Below are 22,637 nucleotides of genomic sequence, written 5' to 3'. Positions count from 1 at the left end.
GGACGCTCCTAACCCTCACTCCAAAGGGGTGCTGATGTTCAAGAAAAGGCGGCAGCGCTCCAAGAAGTATACCCTCACGAGCTTTGGCTGTGTGGATGAGGACCAGTCCCTGGACTCACAAGAAGAAGAAGAAGATGGTGTGTTGCCTGGCAGTGAGTCCGAATTTGAGGAAGAGGGCTTTTCAGCCGCTCCTGATCCAACCTGGGATAGTGACTACTTGGATATGCTAGAGAAAAGGGCAACAGCGGGTATAGAGGGTCGAGGGGATGGGGAGGAGGATGCTCCAAGTCCAGGCTTGAATGCCACTACGGGGAAGGGTGCCCAGTTGTTTGAACAGCAGAGGAAAAGAGCTGCTGAGCATGCCAAGAAGATGGAGGCATCACAGTCTCATGTAGCCCAGCAGGCTATAAACGAGCAAGCCCAAATGTTTTATCCAGACAATCAAGGGAATACACCCTTACAACATGATGTCTACCAAGCCCAAGCGACCTTCAACATGTCTAATGGAGATCTATCTCAGGCCACAGGTGGAACAGCTAGAATGGGTATGCAAGGGGGAGCCAGGCCAGCCATCGCCTCTGTGGATATGCTCATCGGCACGACGCCAGCAATTGAGACATCCGTACCAGAAGCACCTGCCAGTAATGTTCTCAACAGAACTGCACGTCCTTTCACACCTGGCTTCATTACTTTGCGGGCTGCAACTGCTCCAGTAGCATTCAATCCATCTGCCACAAAGATGCACCATCGACCTACCTCAGCAGCTGCCGTCCCATTGCAATTTTCCACTGTCCCAGAGCAGGCTATTAATTCTACATCAGTCATGTTACAGCTGTCACCTGGTCTTCAAGTCTCTTCTAAACCTTCTGTAACTCGCACAGCGGAGGCTTCTGTCATCCTAAGCCCTTCGGCCAGTTCCTCTTTTATAGAGACAGCACACACACGTCAACAGATGACTGCTGCTTATCCAGCTCAACATGTAAATGTGCCTCGAATGCCTCCAACTCCACCACAGCCCACCTTTTCAGCTCCACCACAACCAATGGTTTCAGCTTTACCGCAGTTCAAAGTTTCAGCTCCTATTCCTCCCGTATCTCAAATTCCTGCTCCAATTCAACGGGTCGCACTGGGTCCACCAGTTTTGCCAGGAGCACCTTCATGCCCAACTCAAATTCCCATGACACCTGTAGCACCAGTGTCCATGGTCTTCCAGCCAGAAGTGATAGCTCCAACCCCTGTTGCTGGTTTAGGAGGTCGTTCAGGAATTTTACTTGAGGCTCGACGCCGTAGTGGAAAACCTAAACCTATGTTCCATATACCAGAAGTCAAGAAGAATTCACCCAATCCTGAGCTGTTGTCCATGGTGCAGAATTTTGATGAGAGGGCTACACAACCTAAGCATATCCAACCATTCTCTGAAGATTTTTATGGCTATGCGCAGGAAGGAGGATGTGAGATGGTCAGCAAAGGGAAGATGCCTCCTCCCCCAGTGGCACCAAAGCCTCGGGTTCTGCAGGAGGCCCCGCAGATCATTCAAGCGGGAGGAAAGGGGGCTCAGCTCTTTGCCCGCAGACAGAACCGCATGGGTATGTATATAGTGGATGAGGCTCCACAGACCCATTACCATCAGGAAGTTTCCTTTCATGGCCCTGCACAACTCCTTAACTCCTCCTCCAACCCATCCATTCCCTCCCAATGGAAATACTCCTCCAATGTGCGTGCCCCTCCACCCATTGGGTATAATCCACTCCTTGCCCCTTCTATCCCTAAAGGGCCTCAGAAAAACATGGCCAAGACAGCTAGTAAGAGTAAAGGTGGCTCCCAGCGTGAGGGCATCCAAGCTCTGGATTTCATGAGAAGGCAGCCCTACCAGCTCAACTCTGCCATGTTCAGTGGAAGTGCTGCTAATCTCTCAGCCGGCCCTTCTCAGCACAATCAGAGACAAGGACATTATAGTGCAATGGTGGGCAGCTCATTGGTTTCACCGAAGCAGATACCCATAAAAACAGCTCGTACCTATGAGATCAAGAGATTCTCAACGCCAACACCTATGTCTGCTCCCACTTTGGTTCCCAAAGTCCTTGCACCTCGCTCAGCCACAAGCCTCGGAGAGCGTATAAATCACTCTGATATGACCACTCCACCTCCTGGTCTGTCTTTTTCAACCCCAGATACCAACTTGGCACAAGCCCCATTCATAGAGTCAGCTTCATTCTCCTCCCAAATAGGTGGATTGCCCGGCCTTCCAAAATTATCTGCTATGCCGCCTCTGAACTCTGTGCCCGGTGTGGCAACACATTACAGCCCAGTGTCTTACGACACTGGCCTCCAGGCAGCCAAGCAGTTCCAGAGTGCTCCAGAGCTTAGTTTTCTGTCTTCATTGCCCCCGCTCAAGTCCACCCTAATTCAGGCACCCAAACCTCGTTTTGTTGCTACCAAGGGGGGTGTTCAGCCTCATGTGTGGCGACCTGGGGCAATATAAACAACTGGAAACAAACCACTACCACACTCAATCCAAGTGTGCCGTTCACTCATTCGTCAATGTAATTGTCTTTGCTGCTAGTGCTGGTTTGCTTGTTTTCCCAAAGAATCAGGCAAACATCACATTAATAGATTTTCGGTTGCTTGGTGTAAAGGGATCTCACCCCACATATACAAGCAACCCTAAACATTATAGTAATATATTAAGCTCAAGCTTCTTCACAAAAACATGTTCATCACTTTAATGTTGCTGCTTACTGCTTACATTCTTAGATTAGTTACCATACTAACACACTGTATACTGCAAAGCAAACCATAGGCTTAATTTCAAATGTATACAAGATATTAGATTTATAGAATTAATATTTGTAAAACCACAATGGTTTTGGCACTCCGGCATTAATTCCCCCTCAATCCCAGTAAACAATGTGCACTTACTTCACATTACATTATATTATTCGTGTTAAGCTTCCTAATACAACAATGGCACAGCTGCTAAGTGTGGTCTTGACAGATGTGTTACTCATACATTTTATTTTATTAAATAAATAACAGAGATGAACAAGTGTGTGTTTTATTGATTCTATATGAAGTTTTGCAAGGGAAGGATGATTTACAGTGAGCATTAATATAAGCGTTTGATGATACGAGAGAGGCTGTGGAGAGGTGGAAATGATCGGTAGGATAATAATAGGACAGACGTGAATGTGGTCAGTGATCAAAAATACACAAGAATGATTTGATCATATTTTTGTTTGTACGTAAGATTCAAAGTTGTTTAAGTTGTGAACACCCACAGCATAAAGATGTTAACAGAGGATGACGAGAAAGGATCAGAATAGAGATTGTCAAGATGACAAAAAGTCAATGCACTGACGTGTTTTTTTTTTCTTTTTTACTGCAATAAGAAAATAAAAAGAGTTGAGATTAGAGGTTCTAATTTGTTTTCTACTGTACGGATGATTTCACGGGTGCAAAATCACATTTGGGGATATTATGGTGTAACGTATAATAATTACAAATGTGTCAGGATATTGACAATGTGTGAAGATGTTTATATTTACAATAAAATGAGACATTTTTAAATGAATAAAATGACATCTGAAATGCATCACTTGTCTGACGTGTCTGGTTTTATACTGCCCCCAATTGTTCATTATAGACATAGCTCAATGGGTTTTTTTCAGGCTTAATTACAGAAATGATGATTTACTTGCAGATTTGCAACACGTTCAAGTTTTTTTGGGGGTTTCATCTTAAGCAAGACATATTTATTTTCAAATTTTAATAAAAGGTAGGGGGAAAAAGAGTTCCCTGGATAAGCAGCATATTTTAGAAAGTTATATGAAAATGTCAACATATGAAGAACTCCATAAAGTTTTCAACAGAAAATAAAATTTTCCAAAGTTACATTTCGCTTTAAGTTGAAAAGATAACAAAAAATTGCAGTGGGGGCTCAGGTTTAGCATAATCTAGTATTAGAATGTTAAGTGAAATTAAATGAATAAATCCGTAAGGGTTTTTGTGAAAAAAAGATTATCAGTGATTTTTACAGGGTGATGCTGAGATAATATCAGTTTGAATATAGTTTTTTTTGGGGGGGGGGTTACTTAGTGGTGCTGTAGTATGGAAGTGTGTAGTGTGGGGATATTTTAATGTTTTGCCAACAAAGGATAAATATCACACAATTTATTTTATCTTAAATGTCCTACCTCTTGCTTCTTACATACCTTTAATACGTAGAAAAATATCGCTTTCCCGATGTCAAATGTGCATTTTCACTTGTGGCTCATCACCTCTGGTGCCACAGATGAGGAGTGTGCTTGGCTTTTTAGCATTTCTCCTTTCCGAGTCTAAAAAAATGATTGGAAAAGAATTAAATAAGAATAGGTAATGTGAGCAATGCGGAACAGCAACAAACATCTTGAAAGAGTTCTTCAACATGCCCACAACACTCTAATATTTGCGTGCACCAAATTTGAGACACCGAAGCAGAACTTCTCCACGGTGAAGCAGAACTTCTCCACGGTGAAGCAGGTTTGTTAACCTCTAGAGGGCACTGCCACCATACAATGCAAGTCGTATCTCAGTCTTGAGCTCGCATGTCAAATAAAAAAAATAAATTAAAAAAAAACAACATCCGAATGATCGCTCGTGTCTTAAAATATTTTATGTCCACTCGCATCTGAAGGAACCACAGTCTTTGATAAAATAAACAAATACAAGTTAATGGGAATAATAAATGATTCATTTATTCTATTTAATAATTTAGTTATAATTTTAGCGAGCGGGAACACAGGTGAATGCAGTGCTCGATAATATAAGAAAATTCAAAAACATGCAATAGTTTGCCCACTGCTAATCTATAGTCCTGTAAAGGTATAGTGAGACGGACTTTGTAAAAGCCATGGAGTCACTCAAACACACACACGCTTAACCTCACACCTTCACTGTGAGCATATGTGCATTTACACTCGCCTTCACTTTCCTCTCACACTGCGTGCAGCCTAAACACACACTTGTGGTCTCTTGGGGTTATCTTGTAACTGATGTGGCTTCCCTGCGTTCCTGCTGCTAAATATAAGTTCCACAGCCATCTGGGAGAATCATTTTGTTCCCTTAATATCCCCCATCAGCACTTTAAGCTGGCTAAAGGACTGAGCCCCCCCCAAATCCCACCCGCCCCTCCATGCCTTAGCAGCTCCTGCATCCCTATTCATACTCGTCAAAATCCACCTCCGCCACACCGCTGCCACCCACCCGTAGCCCCCAGCCTGGAAAAAGACTACCTGCCATTTGAGTGTAGGGTGGGTGTCGTGCTGACCCCCGAACTGGGATTCAACTAGTCGTACGCTTTTGGGGGATCTGTCAACTCCGGATTTTGGGTCTCTTACTTGTCTACCTGCCACAGGATTATAAAAAAAAAAAAAAAACACAGGTGAGTTTTGAGCTACATGACAGCTTTGATTAAAATTTACAAAAATACTAGAACAAGTATGCAAAATGTTTCAAATGATTATTTCTGGAAGGGCCTTTCTGGAGGAGCACAGAAATTTTAACAATGATTCATTTACTGCAATGCTGCAAATGTTTGAATAATATCCTTTTAAAATGATTTTAATATGATTAATTTGATGACACATGGACGATCTGCTTGCATCTTCAAATGACCAAAGGAATGGGCTCATGTGCTGACCCTCCCACTCCTGGCGCTGCATGCATGTAATATGCCGTCACCAAACCCAGAAAAAGGGGGTGTTAAACCTGAGAGCCCGCTCCGAAACATCTTGGGGAATTCAAAACTGTGTCTATGAATTTCTTTAACCAACACTACACTGAGTAACATTAGTGTTCCATAAGAGATTGAAAATAAGGAATACATTAGCAGTTGCGTTTTTGTGCATTGATGGATTGTATCAAACCCGTTGATGGTCAAATGACGCATTTACTCTTCTCTCTGTCTTGGCTAAGGATGGAAATATTAAAAATAGCCCTGTGGCTTGTGTTACAGTCACTCAATGTGATGTTTTTCCTTTTAACAAGAGAAGGGTGCTTAACATGTTTGTGAACTGCAGGTGCTTATAATATGGCCATCTCGCAAGGAAGAAAAAAACAAAACAATTAAAGAATTCCAATTAGAAATATACAATTTGACACTCGTGCAAAACTAGGCTAACAAGTGTAAAATAAAACTAACATTTTCATCATTACAACCGTAGCATTGCTGTATAACACACAAAAGTTAAAAAAGAAACAGCAACACACAAATACAAAGTCATTCCTTCAAGAACCTAAGCAGTGATTTTATTGCCTAAAATGTGTATTTTAAATTACTATAAGCCACTTAAATCAACATTAACACTTAAAAATACTAGTTAATTAAATGCAACTGTTTTCTACCTAAAATTTAAATACAATTATAAAATGTACTGTACTAAATAAAATCAACAGTAACATAATGAACTTGTTGGATATTTAATTTTGTGATTCTTTATTTACCATTAGAGGAAGCCCAAGAACTTTGACAAGCGCTGTCAAGGTTTGAACTGGCTTTTACTTTTTTTTCCCAAAGACTTTCATCACAACACTTGGTAGTACCACTCAGAATGTTTTGAAAATTCAGCACGCTAAGCCAGTTTGATTTAGCAACATGGAATTCTGTAGGCGTGTCTTTTAGGAATAGACTCAGGAAAAAGTCTCAAGAAACCATGACTGAAAAGATTTATGGAGTCTACTGTCTTGGTTTAAATCCAACCCTGATAATCTGTAAATCGAGGATCAATTCGGTAATGTATTTTGAAGGACTCCTTATAACAAGGAGTCCTTCAAAATTTTGCCCGATGGGTACCAAATTTAAACGATACTATCATGCTCAATATGAAACAAACTTAAGCTTTCATCGTTGCATGCAGTCGGAGCGTAAGACACCTTAACACCATAAAACACGAAATTCTGACAATACGACTCGGCAGGGTCGGAGCCAGAGGATGATCCAAACATTAAGCGATTCATTGGTTCCCCTTCTGGCCTACCTAATAAACATTGTTCTTTATTCTCTCTCCTAACAGCCATGCCTGCAAGAACACCAACCCCAATGAGCAAGAGGAAAAAGCCTACAAAAGTCGTAATTGACATCGCAAATATCTCTCAAGATGGTAAGTGATAGTTTGGAGTATCATCAACCAAACTTGACAAAGTAGAGTTGGTGATTTAATGCCATGAATGAAATCATCCAGACTACGAGCCTGTGATAAAGATATCCGAGTTTGATTTGGGAAGAAAGATTGGAACGCCAAAGGACATCATGCTGGAAGAGTTGGGACTGCTCAAGAACAAAGGCTCCAAGATGTTCAAGATGAGGCAGCAGCGGGTGGACAAGTTCATCTACGAGAACCACCCCGACATGTTCATTGGAGACTCCATGGTAGCCTACAGCAAAAGAGTGCAACGCGTGCGGGCTTCATCACCAAATAACATTTGTCTTCCCTTTAGGACGAGTTGCCAAAGTATGACCCAACAACGGGCGCTCCGATAGGCAGCAATACGATACATCTGGGTGGGTATCTCCTCAGCAAGGATGCTAGTCGACTGCATTATGGTGGGATGGTGTTTGGGGGAGGGGTCCCCATTCCTCCACCAAAACCTGGAAGCAAGGCCGGAGAAGCTGGAGGAGCAGGGGGAGTCGAAGGAGGAGTTGGAGGAAGTGCGGCGGGAGAAGGCAAAGGTCAGCATGGGAAAGATGGACAACATGGAGGGTCGGGTGAGGGATCCACACAGAAAGGTTGGTATTAAGGATTGTCGAAATCACAGAGTAAATGTTCCTAACAGTGTCATCAGTGTCCAGTCAATGACTTTCCTGTTGGTAGGTAGCGGAAAAGATGACCCATCTAAGATGCACGCGAAGACTTACATATCACCATGGGAAAAGGCCATGAAGGGCGACGAAGGTTTGCTCGCCACCCTGAAAGGATCCATGCCCGGTCTTATTCATCCTATTGAACTGTGCAAGTATAAATGCTTCAACAGGTATTCATCTAAAATATTTTTTTTAAAAACATCTGGCGGTTGTGATGTTAGGCTAAAATGTCACCCCAATAATTTAGATACTGGTATATTTAATATGCTGTAAAAAATTGTGCTATTCTACTTTAAGGAGTACCTCAGGTTTCTATCCTTGGACCCCACCTGTTTTTATTTTTTACATGACTGATCCTATATGAGTTTTTTTTTGTTTAACTTTAGACAAATGTACAAATGTAGACATTTATATGAGAACCCATATTTGATGCAAGCGAGCACATTTTCACGCAGCTGGCATCCAGCAATAAGACAGATGCTAAAATGATAGAATTAGAGTGAGATGTTGGCAGCTTTCACAGGCTTATGCTTTTCTGTAAAAAAAAATAATGACAATCGTCTCACATTACCAGGACTGCCATGCCCTATGGTGGATTTGAAAAGGCCCTGCAGTTTATGAAATTCCAAATGCCTGACACCGAGAAGACCAAAGTGGTAGCTGAGCCCACAGTGGTGTACGGATCTGACCTGCGACCTTGCTTCAACCGCACACCCATCGGCTGGGTGTGCAGCGGTGATCCCAACAGCATCCACGTGGAGCTGGATGCCGTGCCCTACGAAGGCGAGACCGAGGAGCTCTGAAGAAGCTGTTATTGACACCCTCTGAGAGCACGCAGACTTGCGCCTAACAATTACATGCTGGCATGCACCCTCACGCTAGATGAGCTTGCTTTATATGATGCCCCACACGTGGTATTGTTGATGCCCGCAAAGGCAAAACAACAAAATGTACATTGTTTCGAGAGAATAAACAATGGTGATGTGCTTGACAATATTTAAAGGGTCTGCATGCCAATGGTCGTTACAACTGTTATGAAAATCAAGCACCTCTTTGCGTTTAAGTTCCTATGACCTCATCATCAGCTTGTCAAAATGAAGTTGCAGTTGTTGATCTGAAATAAACCCATTTTTAAAAGTGCAGACCTTATCTTCATTCTATAACTCTTCAGGAGGTGAAAAGAGCTCACAAAGAACAATTATTGCTTAAATATAGACCCCAAACGGCTTATAACCGCGCCACCAACCGTATTGTTGTCTTTTTGGCAGCATCCCTGAAAGAATATTTGTTGTTATATACAATATTTTCTGTAAAATACATGTTGGCCATTGAGCAATGACAAAGAAATAAATATATATATTAAGTTATCAACCTTCAGTTACTATATACTTAAGTTACTAATGTATTATTTAGTCTATATCGCAAAAACAAAAATTAAGTACTTACTGTACACTTTCAAGCGATGAGTCATCCCAGCCTGAAGGAGGCGGCCATCTTATCGAAGAGCAACCATGAAGCACAATAGAAAGCGAGAAGAAGGCGGAAGTAAGTCCGTGTTATTGGTACCGCTTTTATGAGCTCTAACTTTAAATTTCAACCATATATTCGCTCTCGGATAGCGTGGACTGTCGTAAGAATAACAAAATGGACCGCAACTCGGCATTTTCAGGTAACATACCAACGTGACACTAATTTAGCCACCGCAGAGATGGTCCGGTGATGGAAGTTAACTATAATGCCGCAGAGATGGTCCAGTGATGGAAGTTAACTATAATGCCACAGCTCGGGGAGAAAAACTCACACTCTTTCACAAACATGTCCAGTTTTACCAGTTTTCATTTGAAAATGGACTCACCGTCGTGTATATTAGCACTTTGTCCAGTGGAGATGCAGCTGCGAAAGTGATTGCCGTAAAACGTTTTGCGTTACCTAGCAACTGACAACTTCGTCGCCACTTCAGTCAACGAGGTAACAATTCAAACCAATTAGCACGAGTTAGTTAAGGTTTTGGTATCATTTTACCAAAATAGAACGACGTGAAGCCCTAATGCTTGTTCAAATTGAATCACTTTGTCCACTGGAGACGCAGCGAATTAGCCGCGAAAGTGACTGTCGTAAAACGTTTGACGTTACCTAGCAACTGACAACTTCGTCTTCACTTCAGTCAAAGAGGTAACAATTAAAAACAATTAGCACGACTTAATTAAGGTTTTGCTATTATTTTACCGAAATAGAACAACGTGAAGCCCTTATACTCGTCAAAATGATTTATCAATTGACTTAGAAAAGTATTTATAGTGGAATGAATTCTTGTGTGTGCCATGGTAAATATATAAATATAAGAAACAGCTCTCAGTATGCAACTAAACCTGTGGAGTAAAATGTATTGTATTTTCATTATCATATCACAGACCCACTATAGCGCAGCCACTTTGACCAGATGGCATCCATCCAGTTGGCGACACTGCCACAGACGGAGCTCCTTGTCTACTGGCTCTTGTCTTTTGGCTCCCATTTGTACTCTTTTTATCAACTTCACAGGTTCTCAAAAGGTAGGAGAAAAATAAATTGCTTTTGCTTGTTAGAAAAGCTTGGGAAAGACAGTTTTTCTGGCTCTTGTGTTTCAGAGCATGAAGCAGGATTGGATAGAGAATTTCAACTGGAAAGAGGCCTCTTTAAGGGGTTCAAAAGGGTATGTTTAGGAAATTATTTTATTTACTATGTCTGCAGTCACTGGGATGAAAAGTAACAACATATTGCAAAAAATAAATGGAGAAGTCTGTACATCACTATTAAAATACCTGGGTTTTGTGGAATGAAAAATAAGATGTTTTTTTTCTTGTGTTTTGGTCAGGATGTGTCAGACTTTGAGTGGACCTTTTGGACCGAGTGGGCTAAGAAGTCCTTGCTTTGGACTCTGATCGGACATGCTGTCATATCTCGATTATGCATCATCTTTTACCCACAGGTTGGAATCAACCCACGTTACACAAAAAAGTGATTCAAGAGCGAATTGTAGGTGGCTTTTTAATAGTTTGTATGCAAATAATATACAAAGTCCCACCCACCAAGTGAAGTGTGAAATTAGATTATTAAATTATTCTTATGTGAGGATTTCTGAAAATTTATATGTAAATGAGCATGGGTTTTAAATTGTAAAATAATATTGTCATGTTATGTCATCTTATGTAAAATTTTGGTCATTTGTCTATCTTGTCCCAATAGTTTCGTGTTGCAGCGCTCACAGTTTACGGCCTCTTTGGTGCCTGCTGTGTGTTGGGACTCAGAGGTGTGGCCATGTTACTTCTCCACGTGGCTTTGTCTTTTTCTGTGGCTCAGCTCAAAAGGCCCTTTTTATGTTGGACCTGCAACCTTCTGCTCCTGTGCACTCTTCATGTGCGACCACTTCAGGACATTCAGGTGGATGCAAATGCAATGCACATAGAATTTTTTTTTGTCACAATCCAATATATTTTACTCAACTTTGCAAGCTGTAAGGGACAGAGAGGATATCTTTCCTAACGTTTCCCTCAGAGAGGCTGGTACGAGCACGAGGAGGAATACTACCTGCTGCTCTTCAGCGTGGCCGTGGGCACTCTTCGGCTCATCAGCTTCAGTTTGGAGCACTGCGGGCGCCCAGTGATCCATGGCGCCGCCCTACCGCAGCTGTGCTGGCTGTTGTCCTACATGTTCTACCATCCCTTCTTCTACAATGGACCCATCATCACGTATAACGACTACCTAGAGCAGGTTAGTAAGTGAAAACCTGTGAAAATTTGATGCTAAATGATGTGAGGAAAACAATTTCCATGTTTAATCGTTTTGCAATTATCACGTTTTGTCAGAATGTGCCAGGCAGCATAATTAGAGCGAGAGGAGAAGGTTACAAATTGCGTTCCTGTTATAGTCGTCATTCCCAAAAATCAGAGGGAATATATTTTTGTTTGTATTGCTGCTATGTGTTTTAAGACTTTTGATTAACATATGTGCTATGTTTGTTAGCCGGACTATGGCATTTCTCATTACTTGTTAGCATTAAGCCAGTGAAATCAGGCACAATTATTCCACTATTAAATTCTTCTTTGTTTTAATGCGTCACATTTACAGTCAACTGTCACTAAATAATAGATCAGATTTCAATTTTTTGCCCGGGCCACTTTGTTGCATCTTGGTGCCAAGGAGTTATGTTGAATTAAGTTAAGAAACTTTATTTAAAGAAAATTAGAGCTTTTCTGCCATCTTATGGCATCCATGTGCAATTCAAAATTTTTTAGAACAGTTTTAATTAACCTTCTTTTGCTATTTTTGCTCAAAGTATTGGAAGGCAATCAACAAATATTAATGCCATTTTTATCACTGTGTGTGTTGGCGTCATCAATGTCAATGTTTCACCTTGCAGATGCAGAAACCAATAGAGGAGAGGGACCGGCACAAACCAGGTGCTCGTTACTTGTTTCTTCGTTCGGCACGGATCCTGATGTGGTGGTGCATCGCCGAGTATATGATTCACACCATGTACATGCATGCCATCCAGTCCAATGAAACCTATCTGGAGATTCTGCCACCGTGGGCTTTAGGTAAGTGCAAGTGTTCTCATTTGAGCACAGGCACGGCTCCAGAATTTTTTTTTTTCTGTGCTAAAGGAGGGCTTGAAAATATACGTGGGCTGAGTAAATGAATTATGAATATAAGGGATTAAATGGAGCTACACAGATTTCTGGCAGATTTATAGAAAGGTATTGCTTGCTTCAAAAAAGGATTTAATGAATTCTTATCAATGTATTACTCTTGTTGCACAGGTGGTCTGGCTCTGGCACTGGTGCAGTTCTTCTTTGTCAAGTATCTGGTCCTCTTTGGACTTCCGTCCATGTTGGCCACGTTGGACCAGCTGGTCCCTCCTGGTCTACCTCGCTGCGTCAGCATCATGTACAGTTTCACCGGCATGTGGCGGTAAGTCGCAAGCACTCAGCGTCCCCCGCATTCCTTGTCCAGCGCATTCACTATACATCCTTGAGAAGGAAAAAGGCTTACATTAAATGTCAAGTGCTTTTTAAAGTGTGTCTGCTTTAGCAATCACAGCCCCCGCGCTAAATTGTCTCACCCGCCATTACTCGCAATCACCACAACCGGTCACCTCCACATGACATCTGCTTGTCTCAAGGACTCTTCTGACTTTTTTTTATTTTTTTAATGGAGCTTTAGGGTGAGAAGTTAATGCAGCAAAACACACATAGCACACACTCAGCAATCAATTTCATCAGTGATCTCCAGTGACTTATATTACGTTTGTCAGAGAAGCGGCTGTTTACGACAAGCTACGTACATGAGTATTTTCGGCACATGACAATGCTGACTTTAGTCTGTTGGGGACGCTGTTGTGAAAGTGTCACACGGCATATAAGCTTATTCCTTGGCAGAAGAGAGGCTACAATCAAATTTCCATGCAGCAGAGGCGGACAGTTGTTTATGTATCTCACCTAGAAGAAAGCATTCCTAAATACATCCAAAGTGAAATGCCCAAAAATAGTGCAATGTGGGGTTCACCCGATATAAAAATGTTCATGGCGCCACTAATGAAATTTGAGTTTCGTCATCTATTTGCAAAATTGTTTTGAAACATGAACATGTGCTGAGATTCAATACACCAAAGCAGACTCGGGGTATAGTATAGCACTGGCCATCCATTTAAAATGCAAGACATTTTTAGACACGGCCGGCCGTAACGCTGAGATGGACGGCTGCGCTTGTGCGAATCTCTCTAAAGACAAGTTGGCCCAATAGTGCTGACCGGTGACGCACGCCAATCCCGCGTGCGCTGAGCTGGCCAGTGTCGACAACATTGATGGAATGCATAAAGCTGTCAGCCGACGTCATGGGACAAACGGGCAGCGTTTTATGGGTGCGAGAACCCCGGAAGACATGCTTGGTGTAATCTTCTTAATGACCAAAGAGAGTGGGAAGGAGAGCGCATCTGGCATGCAAACAGGATTCTTCTCAGCATGCCTGCGTTTATTTAGTCGACGGCATAATGAAGCCGGTGGAGCTCAGGTGTTCCCAGCTCGTGGTATTATCATGTAAATGTGTGAATCCAATTAACGTTCTCCCTCTCTCGCTTTGTCTCTCCACTCTTATAGGCATTTTGACAAGGGCCTATACCGATGGCTCCTCAGGTAAGAGGCCCTTCATAAGATGCACACACACACATCTTGTCTGGTTCTTTGTTTATTCCATTTATGAATCCATTCATTCATTCACATCTGTCTTTTTAGCAAATATCTGTCTAGTCTTTCTATATTTCAGAAAGGAAAATATCTTGAGTAAAATATAGACAACAGTTAACTGAATATGAGCACATAAATAAACAAATTATTATTTATAAAGTACATGCATCCAATTGATTTTCGTGTTAGCTATAAATTGTCACCAGGTGGCAGTCTTGCACTCCAAATGTGTTCATGTTCCCTACCCAAAATGTCAAGTAGTTTGACTTTTTTTTCCCTTTTGTTCTGCATTGTATTTCTTGCCTACGTTAGCACATGTTCAATCTGGCATCTTATTGAAGTCATCAATATGTAACTGTTTAAACAACCTTTCCCAAAAAAGGTGTGGGGGTGAGGGGGGGTCCCGTTCTGCAGCTGCCTAGCACGTTTGGTCATAAATAGACAAGGGTGCTGCATTTGCATGGAGGCTTTCTCATGATTATGAGCTTCCATGTTGTGGTTGTTGGCGAATAATAGGAAAAGCGTGTCTGTTGTTGTGGTCCCATCCGCCAAACCCTGGAGAAATGCCTCCTTTGTTGAATATGTGCATATGAAACAGCCGGCCAGCGCCGTTTGCCGGTTATGCCTCAGACGGCTCGCATTTTTATTATTAGTTTGCCTGCCTCCTCATGAAGCAAATCCCACTGTATGTGCCGCAGCCTGTCGGGAGTTTGCGAGCCGCTTGGTGGAGGCACATCGCTCCGTGAAGGTGTAGATGCTTGTCTGAGAACATGCTCCCTTGTCTCCTTTTTGTCTTCTGCTTTTTTTTTTATCAGGACGCTTCTAATCTACTAATTAGTGTGGGTGCCTGGTTTGTTTTGACATGAATAATTATAGCGTTTCTCATCATTGCGTTCGGAATGGAGTCGATACCTGTTGTCTTCAGATAAATGGTTTACCCCGTGGACGAACTGTCAGCCAATCACAGTGCATATAGATGAACAATTTAGATGAACACCGAAAAAGATATGTTCAATGTACGTGCATGTTTTTTGGAATGCGGAAGGAAGGCAAAGAAATGTAAGAAGTTGTGTTTATATCATGGTTGACGTTAAAGCAGTTACATTATTCAGCTGCCAAGTTAAATGGAAATGTTCTGGGGAAAAAAAAAATGTAAAAAATATAGCAGCAAAGAAAAGGAGTACGTGATGTGGTGAAACAATTAACGTGGGCATAAGCCTTATGAATACTATATAAGATCATTTTGAATTAAAACCAGTCATAAGAAAACACTTCAGTTTTGTTAAGTAAGAACGTCTGGTTTATTGAACTGTTGGAGAGTGTCTTCAATTAGTAAAGGATTAAAATTGCAAATGAAAGTTTCTATTTCAGCCCGTGTCAATTGGAAACTGCCCCCCTTCACTCGCCCCCTCCATCGGCCTTTACGCTTAATGGCAAGTTCTCGCAATCGTCCCACCGCAGATGCAAAAACGATAAGCGACACACAATGCGCCGCACGTCCGCTCTTTGTCAAAAGTGCTTTTAAACAGGCTTTAATGCCAGATTGCGCTCAAACGCTCCGAGGAGGATGGCGTGGGTGTGAAACCATGACTCACTGATATCCGTCTCCCCTGGCTGCTAAGTGGCTCCTTCTTTGTCATTCCATTACCTGGCGCAGGTACGGCTATCAACCCAGCTGGAGGGTCCTCAATGAATGCTAAATTAGAGTTTGTGCAGCTGAAGTGTATATGAGAAGGAGCGTTTGATCCCAAATCCATGCAAATGTGTATCTTTGATGAGCAAGTCGGGCATTTGAATTCTCATTTACTTCAAGTGAGGAAGAAAATCCATATCACACGTGTCAATGTATAGTCAACCAAGTGGCGGCATCCTACTTAGTAAAAGTACAACGCTGCCGGTCGACCATCCATCTGCTTCCCACACCTGCCGTCACTCGCTAATGCGGCCCAACCGGCCCGCTCTTTTCAAAGCTCCTGAAAACCTGGCTCGTCTTTCAGGAACTTTTGATTAACCACGGGGTAGCTGAAATAATGAGGCTGCGGCTTTGCAGCACCAGAAAGCCAGAGAGCACCTTTCACACTGAGAGCCTGCTGTATATGTTCATCAAAATTTTAGATGACAATGACTACCGGTCCAACTAGTTCAGAGGCTGGCAAACTGTTTGCCTAAGTTGTTAGAAGATGATATCCTCTCACGTCTATCACTTCATCTTAATTCCTCGACACCAATTACGACTACACAAGTAGCAAACCGTGAGGACGCTGTACAGCCGAGATTTTTGCGAGTCATCTTTGGTTATTCACAGCAGTGGTTCTGAGAATAGATGGATCACATTTTAACGATGCCAACATACTTGTGACCACCCGGAGACCATCTTTCTGCCCAGAGCATGTAGTGATGAACAATGTTTGTGTGACTCACGGGGAAAACAACAAATCTATTCAGTCCATTCGGTTGCATCATTAATAACACCGGGGCCACGATTGTTATTCTGGGGATAGTCAATTTTTTTTTTGTTGTTGTTCCAGGTACCTTTATCTGATTACAAATTTGTGAACATGACATGACGCACGGCGGGGGCGGACGTTTTTAACCCCACTTTATTTCGCATCCGCACTCGTCATTATCTACGTACTGAGAAATGCTAATTAAAGTGTGTGTGATTTTTTTTTTTGGAAACAGTTATAATTGCTACTTTAAATCATTCCTTTCCCGCTCGTCTTGCAGATACATCTACGTGCCCCTGGGAGGTTCACATCACGGAGTGATGTACAAAATGTTATCCACGGCGCTGGCGTTCGGCTTCGTCTGCCTTTGGCACGGTGGCCATGACTACCTTCAGTGCTGGGCCCTGATGAATTGGCTGGGCGTTCTGGTGGAAACCAGCCTGAAGGCTCTCTTTGGCTCAGCTCTCCTTCACTCTTTTTTTGTAAGTTGCAAAGGGCTCTACACACATACTATGTATACAACGTACAAATATGACAGGAGCACCAAGGCGTTTAGTCTTTTCTACGATGTGATATTTCATAGCAAAACAAGGCGGGCGGGTGTTCATATAATTTGATTGAATAAAAAAGCAAATGCTTGGAGTACATACGCACACATCGTTTGGAGACTGTCACATCTAATTGGAGTGTACAGTTGGAGTGAGTAAAAGTGTGTTTGTAATACATTAGCAGCTGCGGGGCACCATCTTCTCTTGGCTCTCGAGAGAAGCTCGGCCTCCTCAACGCGGTAATAAGGTCCGACTGGGCCGCCGCCGTGTCGCTCGACACAGTTTTGTTATTGCCGCTCGGCGGCATCTCCGTCACAGCGTTGTGCCGCTTCTCCCGGCACTTCACTTATTTGTGCGCTGATTTCCCAGGAGCGGCAGTCCTCTGCGGCAACGAGGAGGCGTTGCGCCGCGTTGCTTTCTGCCTTCTCCACGGCCATGCTCATCCTCTCTAATCTGTTCTTCCTCGGGGGGGTTCACATCGGCAGGATCTTCTGGAAGCGCGTCTTCCTTCAAGGTAACGCCGGCCTTCCGTGCCGATGCGCTCTCGCATCACACAAGTAGACAAAAATGATGGCGTTCCCCAGCGTTCCACATTAATGGCGGCCCGACGGTCCGTGACCCACTACCCAACAAAAGAAAGCAGAAACCAGATAATGCGATAAGGCAAAAAAAAAATAATATGCGACCAGCACACGCTTGACATAAATTAGGGTTAAGTTCACGTCGCTAGCTTCAAACTACAAGGGCAGCGATGCAAAAGTGATGCTTCGTTGCCAGATTATGTCCACTGAAAAAGCATTTCAGCCAGTTGCAAAGACGTCTATCAGGATAACTGTTTGTTCCTGCAGATTTTTCCCCCCGTAAGAGATGCTGCTGTTCCACAGTTTGCATTTGGCTACGTTTCTTTTTTTGCGCCTCTCAACTCGAGAGACATCTGCTTGAAGCCCGGTTCATTTGCTCACCAAAGTCACAGCGTCATCAGTCTTCATCCAGCAGAGAGCTGGCTTCATCACCACCCTTATCCTTCAACTCATTACTGGCGTGTAGACCCAAAGCCACCTTTCTGTCTGTTAAGAATCTTCACGCTCCTTTTTGCGGGCCTCTGAGGGACCGTGCCGTGAGGTCCCTGACGGGGAGCACCTAGTCGGTAGAGAAGCGCTTTTATTGCTACGCTCAGTTGTTTTCAGCTGAGGGCCAATTGGGAGAAAAAAAACAACAACTTTTGTTTCAATTGTTTGTTTCATCACCATTAAGCACTTTTTAATAGTCCATAAAAATGATTTCTAGTCATAACAATACACAGCTTTTTATGATCTAAATATACACATTATGGACGGATGTTTTTGGACACCATGCTTAATTTGGTGTGTGTACTTCAATTAAAATATTTTACAAGTTTTTTAACACAGATAATTCTCTCCATAGTTTAGAACAACAACAATAATAATAATAATAATAACTTGAAAAAAGAAAAAATATACATTTATTCCAACGTGATCTTGTGGACTAGCTGGATTTTTTATTTTGTTGCAGCGAAATGTAGCGCGGACTTTGTAGCATAACTAAATATATAAAGAAGAGTTTGTAATTGCTCTGGGACAAAAGCGGGTGATTAAAAAGTAATAACGCTCTCATTCAGTTCCACATCTTGTTTAAAAAAAAAAACACTTGAAAGGTTATTAGATTACAAGTATAAATGTTTTCAATATTTTTGATTAGGATCCTTTCAGACTTGAGGCAAGAAGAAATCCACATGAGAGTTCCATTAATTTCCCTGGTTATTATTACAATTCTTACTGTAAAGACAGAAATAGATTCAATTCTAGGTACTGTTCTGAACAAGCGCTCTCGTTGGTAGTCTTACTAGTGGTCAATTTATACACACAAAATACACACCTACCAAGTTCTATTCATCAAAAATGAGATTTTATTCCCAAAACATATATATCATACTATTTTAAGCAACTGCCCCATTATTAACATTGTACTTGAACAAATGTTTTACAGTTCCTAAATAATAAATGCAAATGTATTGTGCTAAAAAGTTAAAGACAACTGAACAGTCTGGAGGCAGTGATTTGTTCACATACCACTAGAGGGAGCTAGTTTACCACTAATAGTTCCACAAGGTAAGTATCCCAATCAGGATTCACGGACACACACGCGCAAAAATGAAAATTTGAGGACCCTTTCTTCACTATTTTTAGTTTTAAGTATTATCATTATGAGTAGTAATATTATTTTGTCCTTGTACAGACAAAATGTTTCATTATGAAAGCCGTATACCAGTCTGTAATGTCTCACAGCTGACCTTCTTTGCACACACATAACTGTCATCCGGCTGTAAATAAGTGAAGAGGGACCTACAAAAGGAACCCCTGCGTGTTTAAAAATGCCATTTCTTCAGTGTGAATTATTCACGCCAAGGAACTAGAAACTCAAACTGCGACTCGGTCGGCCAAACGGTTCATTTGGGCGCTAATAATAGAACGATACAAGAGAGCATCCGCGTGCGTCGTTAGACACCGTAGCGCTTCATCAACAGCGAATCAATGCTTTTAAATCAAAGCCCGGCCACGATGGGACCGCACCTCTGACCCCGCTGCTCACGAGTAGTGTTCGCAGCCTGGTAAGCCTCGTCCCATACTAGTCACTTAAAACGCACACTTTTAGTCAAAGCCTCTTGCTGTCATCATGTAAGAGGTTACAGTTGTGAAATTCATTTCTGTGAATAATATCTACAAAGATCTTAACATATTTATTAGACTAGGTAGTGCTTCTCAATATTGCCCTGGGAAACATTTTCTTTTTTTTTTCTTGCAATGTCACAACCCACTTTTATAGAACATAATGTCACAGCAAGAGGCAGGCAGTCTGCTTGTGGGCTCGATTCTATTTTGGTTAAAATAACGCTTGTTGCCTTTCGCACGAGGACTTGTTGCTTGGTCACCATGGCACCAAATTGCGTAAACTACGGCCACATATTTTGTCACTGATCTCCTTTCAGAAAAGTTCTTTAACAATCACAAGCAATACATTAAACTGTATTACAATCGACATGTAGACTGCACTTCTTAAACAGTATACGTATGTGCCTAGGTGCTGCTGTTTTGGTGAGCAACAATATTCCAATGGTTGTCCGTGTATGAACAATAGCATCAGAGCAACCGACCTCGGTAGCACTACTGGCTAGCAAAATAACGTAATTTCTGCGGGTTCTTTGAATATCAGTGGTTCTGTATTTCTCAACGTCACTTTTAATGGTGCGCTTGGTCCATCCGGTGAGTGGCCTGCGTGGCAGAAGAGTTAATCAAGCATCAGAAAAGGAGAAAGAAGCTGTGGCGCAATTAAGGAACCACTTGATTAAAGCCACAGAAGCAATCAGTGGAGGGAAATTGGATATTTATTGTCTCTGACCCGTTGTGTTGTGTCAGTGGGTGGAAACCTGCCAGCCCATGGACCACAATCGCAAGGTATTCATTTTTTGCAAGTCACATTTGAGCACGTGTTGTCTTGAAGCTTCAAAACGTGTGAAGACAAAACGCTGGGGTGTCTCCGCACCAACAGCGGGGCTTCCCCTTTGAGGGTCACGCTAGGTACAGCAGTGTCTCATTTGCAATCACCAGACATTTGTAAAGGTGTTAAGCGACAGCAAATGGAAATGAAAATGCAAAAAGGTGTTGTGGCTGCAGGTGCATGTTCCTGCAGGGAAACCAGCCAGCTTCAGGAGGAGCTGCTAACAGCTGCCCGTTACCTGTTCATGCTGGCTATAAATAGAATACAAACACAACACGTTAGGCTCATTAGCTACATTGATGTTCAAAAGCAGAAAATTGAAAAGCTCCGAACGCTTCTCTCCCATTCTAGGCTGGTCCACGGTCGCGCCACCCATGCTGGCCTTCCTCTACTGCTTCGCCCAGGTGGGACTGGAGTGGGCTTCTCACCCACCGTGAGTCACCTTGACTTTGCAACGCAGCACAAAAGAACAAAACTCACCCTGCGCCAGAACCACACTCGGAACCTGGCACGCCGCCATGCAACCCGACTGAAACGGCGGCTGAAGTCAAGCGGTAAGCAGAGACAATACCCACCTATCCGCTGGTTATGATTTTGGGTAGGTTGTAATATTATGAGGATACTTTACTTGTTTTTCTACATAAAGTCACATCATGTGAAAATTCCCATCATGTCGCCACTGTAGAATAAATGTATCTCCAAATTGTTTCTATTTGTATCTTCATGCAAGCCATGAAGAAAAAAATGGAAATTAAAGCCTATAAAATTTGGAGAACAATTTCTGTCATGCCCTAAGATGCCACAAGATGGCTCCAAAACCCTGTCTAAATAGGAACGTAGTAATTGGTGTCAAGCAAGTACAGTGAAATATTTCGCCAAGTTTAAGCTAGATGATTAGCAAAAGTTTTGAGTCATTTTTTTATATGTATGTTTTTTTTTATCTTCTCTTCAAATCACCTACTATCCATTTAGTTTCAAGGCTATTGTTGTGCAATGAATTTGAAACAATAATGTGTTTGAAGACCAAACTATCACTATAGGCATTTGCAAGCATTTCGGAGGTTCACTGAAAACGTAATGCGACACAGTAAAAACAGAAAAAAAAGCTTCTGCTCCCTGGCGACGGCAGCATTGCCTTCACGAGTGTCGTTACTGGCCCTCCACATGTAATTTGGCTGATGCTGATATTCAGAGATGTATTACTGAAGAGTTTCAGCCGGGTAACCGCCGGGCGCTTTTTAATAGACGGCATTTATCCTCTGGAATGCACACACTAATTGCTTTGGGAGGGTAGTTGAGTCAAGCAAAAATTTCGAGCCAAAAAACACACTCCAAGTCAGCCATTTAGCTGTTGTCATGTTCGTCAGTGTCCAAATAATCTACTTGTAAGATTGGACGCTACGGATGTCGCACACAATCATCAATAGCCACTGTATGGTTAGCTCAGAATAAAATGGCCTTTTCGAGCATGTCAGTTTTGGTCTCATCTCATTTTTGCAGCGGAAACTTTTTGTTTTGGGAAAAATAGGCATCAAAGCGTTTTTTATTTTTATTTGGGCACATTAATCGCTTTCAGTGGGGCGGGGGGGGGGTCTCAACACACCCAAAACACTCAAAACCTATGAAGTCGTGAGGTTTGGGAAAGATGGAAGATGGAAGGGGCCATCTCCAATATCTGTACTTTAACTCGACAGAGTAACAAAATGAAAGTTAAATGCCCGGTTGAAAAAGCTCGGTTGTAATCCAAACGGACGAGCGGTACTTTTAAGTTTCCATTAGTTGATGTGCGCCGTCGGGGATGATTGCGTCTGCGACACTGAGCCGGGGATCAGTGTCCAATCCTCTTAAAAGGAGCAGCAAAGTGTGAGCTTTATCTTTGGTAAGGAGATCGTCGGGGAAAATGAAAACCTGCTGAGTTACATTTTGGCGTCGCGCTGAGGGTCAGGCTGCGCTCACACAGACTGCAGACATCGTGTACCCTGTCATTCATTTTGCGTGATTGCTCATCACACTGTAAAAAATCTCTACTTGTATTTTTTTAAGGGGGCCTAACACTGTAATTTTATTC

General features: G+C 42.4%; 3 protein-coding genes and 1 long non-coding RNA gene across 8 annotated transcripts; 3 read left to right on the top strand and 1 right to left on the bottom strand.

Annotated features, from left to right (window-relative positions):
- Window positions 1–19: 19 nt before the first annotated feature.
- LOC147036065 (synaptopodin 2-like protein) lies at window positions 20–3,550 on the top strand. The gene has a single exon (XM_085905345.1). It carries the CDS (start codon window positions 35–37, stop codon window positions 2,480–2,482), a length of 2,448 nt encoding a protein of 815 aa, XP_085761471.1. The 5' UTR covers window positions 20–34; the 3' UTR covers window positions 2,483–3,550.
- A 666-nt stretch (window positions 3,551–4,216) lies between these two features.
- LOC147036063 (uncharacterized) lies at window positions 4,217–9,782 on the bottom strand. The gene is made up of 4 exons (XR_015065381.1): window positions 9,693–9,782; window positions 9,284–9,331; window positions 5,275–5,383; window positions 4,217–4,334 (listed from the first exon to the last, which is right to left on the bottom strand). It is a non-coding gene; the product is annotated as an uncharacterized LOC147036063 (long non-coding RNA).
- LOC147036064 (myozenin-1-like) lies at window positions 5,228–8,970 on the top strand. Of its 2 annotated transcripts, XM_085905351.1 has the most exons (7): window positions 5,228–5,419; window positions 6,487–6,520; window positions 7,050–7,136; window positions 7,218–7,405; window positions 7,474–7,762; window positions 7,848–8,007; window positions 8,412–8,970. In XM_085905351.1, the coding sequence occupies exons 3-7, from the start codon at window positions 7,052–7,054 to the stop codon at window positions 8,638–8,640; spliced, it is 951 nt and encodes a 316-aa protein (XP_085761477.1). In that variant the 5' UTR covers window positions 5,228–5,419; window positions 6,487–6,520; window positions 7,050–7,051; the 3' UTR covers window positions 8,641–8,970. The 2 variants fall into 2 exon arrangements, with proteins under 2 accessions (XP_085761477.1, XP_085761476.1); XM_085905350.1 differs by lacking the exon at window positions 6,487–6,520.
- Window positions 9,315–22,043, top strand: LOC147036062 (protein-cysteine N-palmitoyltransferase HHAT-like). 4 transcript variants are annotated; one of them, XR_015065380.1, is made up of 13 exons: window positions 9,366–9,506; window positions 10,249–10,389; window positions 10,465–10,529; window positions 10,692–10,805; window positions 11,063–11,257; window positions 11,372–11,587; window positions 12,237–12,414; window positions 12,637–12,787; window positions 13,972–14,007; window positions 16,786–16,987; window positions 17,235–17,292; window positions 17,423–17,567; window positions 20,921–22,043. XR_015065380.1 is itself a non-coding variant. In XM_085905347.1 (12 exons), the coding sequence occupies exons 2-12, from the start codon at window positions 10,278–10,280 to the stop codon at window positions 18,195–18,197; spliced, it is 1,710 nt and encodes a 569-aa protein (XP_085761473.1). In that variant the 5' UTR covers window positions 9,315–9,382; window positions 10,249–10,277; the 3' UTR covers window positions 18,198–18,901. The 4 variants fall into 4 exon arrangements, 3 of the variants coding, with proteins under 3 accessions (XP_085761473.1, XP_085761474.1, XP_085761472.1); XM_085905347.1 differs by lacking the exons at window positions 17,235–17,292; window positions 20,921–22,043 and adding an exon at window positions 17,902–18,901 and having other exon boundaries at window positions 9,315–9,382; XM_085905348.1 differs by lacking the exon at window positions 17,235–17,292.
- The last annotated feature ends 594 nt before the right edge of the window (window positions 22,044–22,637 follow it).

The sequence above is a fragment of the Syngnathus leptorhynchus genome, unplaced genomic scaffold (genome assembly GCF_054491065.1).
Source record: "Syngnathus leptorhynchus isolate UIUO unplaced genomic scaffold, UIUO_Slep HiC_scaffold_843, whole genome shotgun sequence".
Taxonomy (NCBI): Eukaryota; Metazoa; Chordata; class Actinopteri; order Syngnathiformes; family Syngnathidae; genus Syngnathus; species Syngnathus leptorhynchus.
The sequence above is the reverse complement of the archived record's forward strand: the minus strand, read 5'-3'. Positions and strand labels throughout refer to the sequence as shown.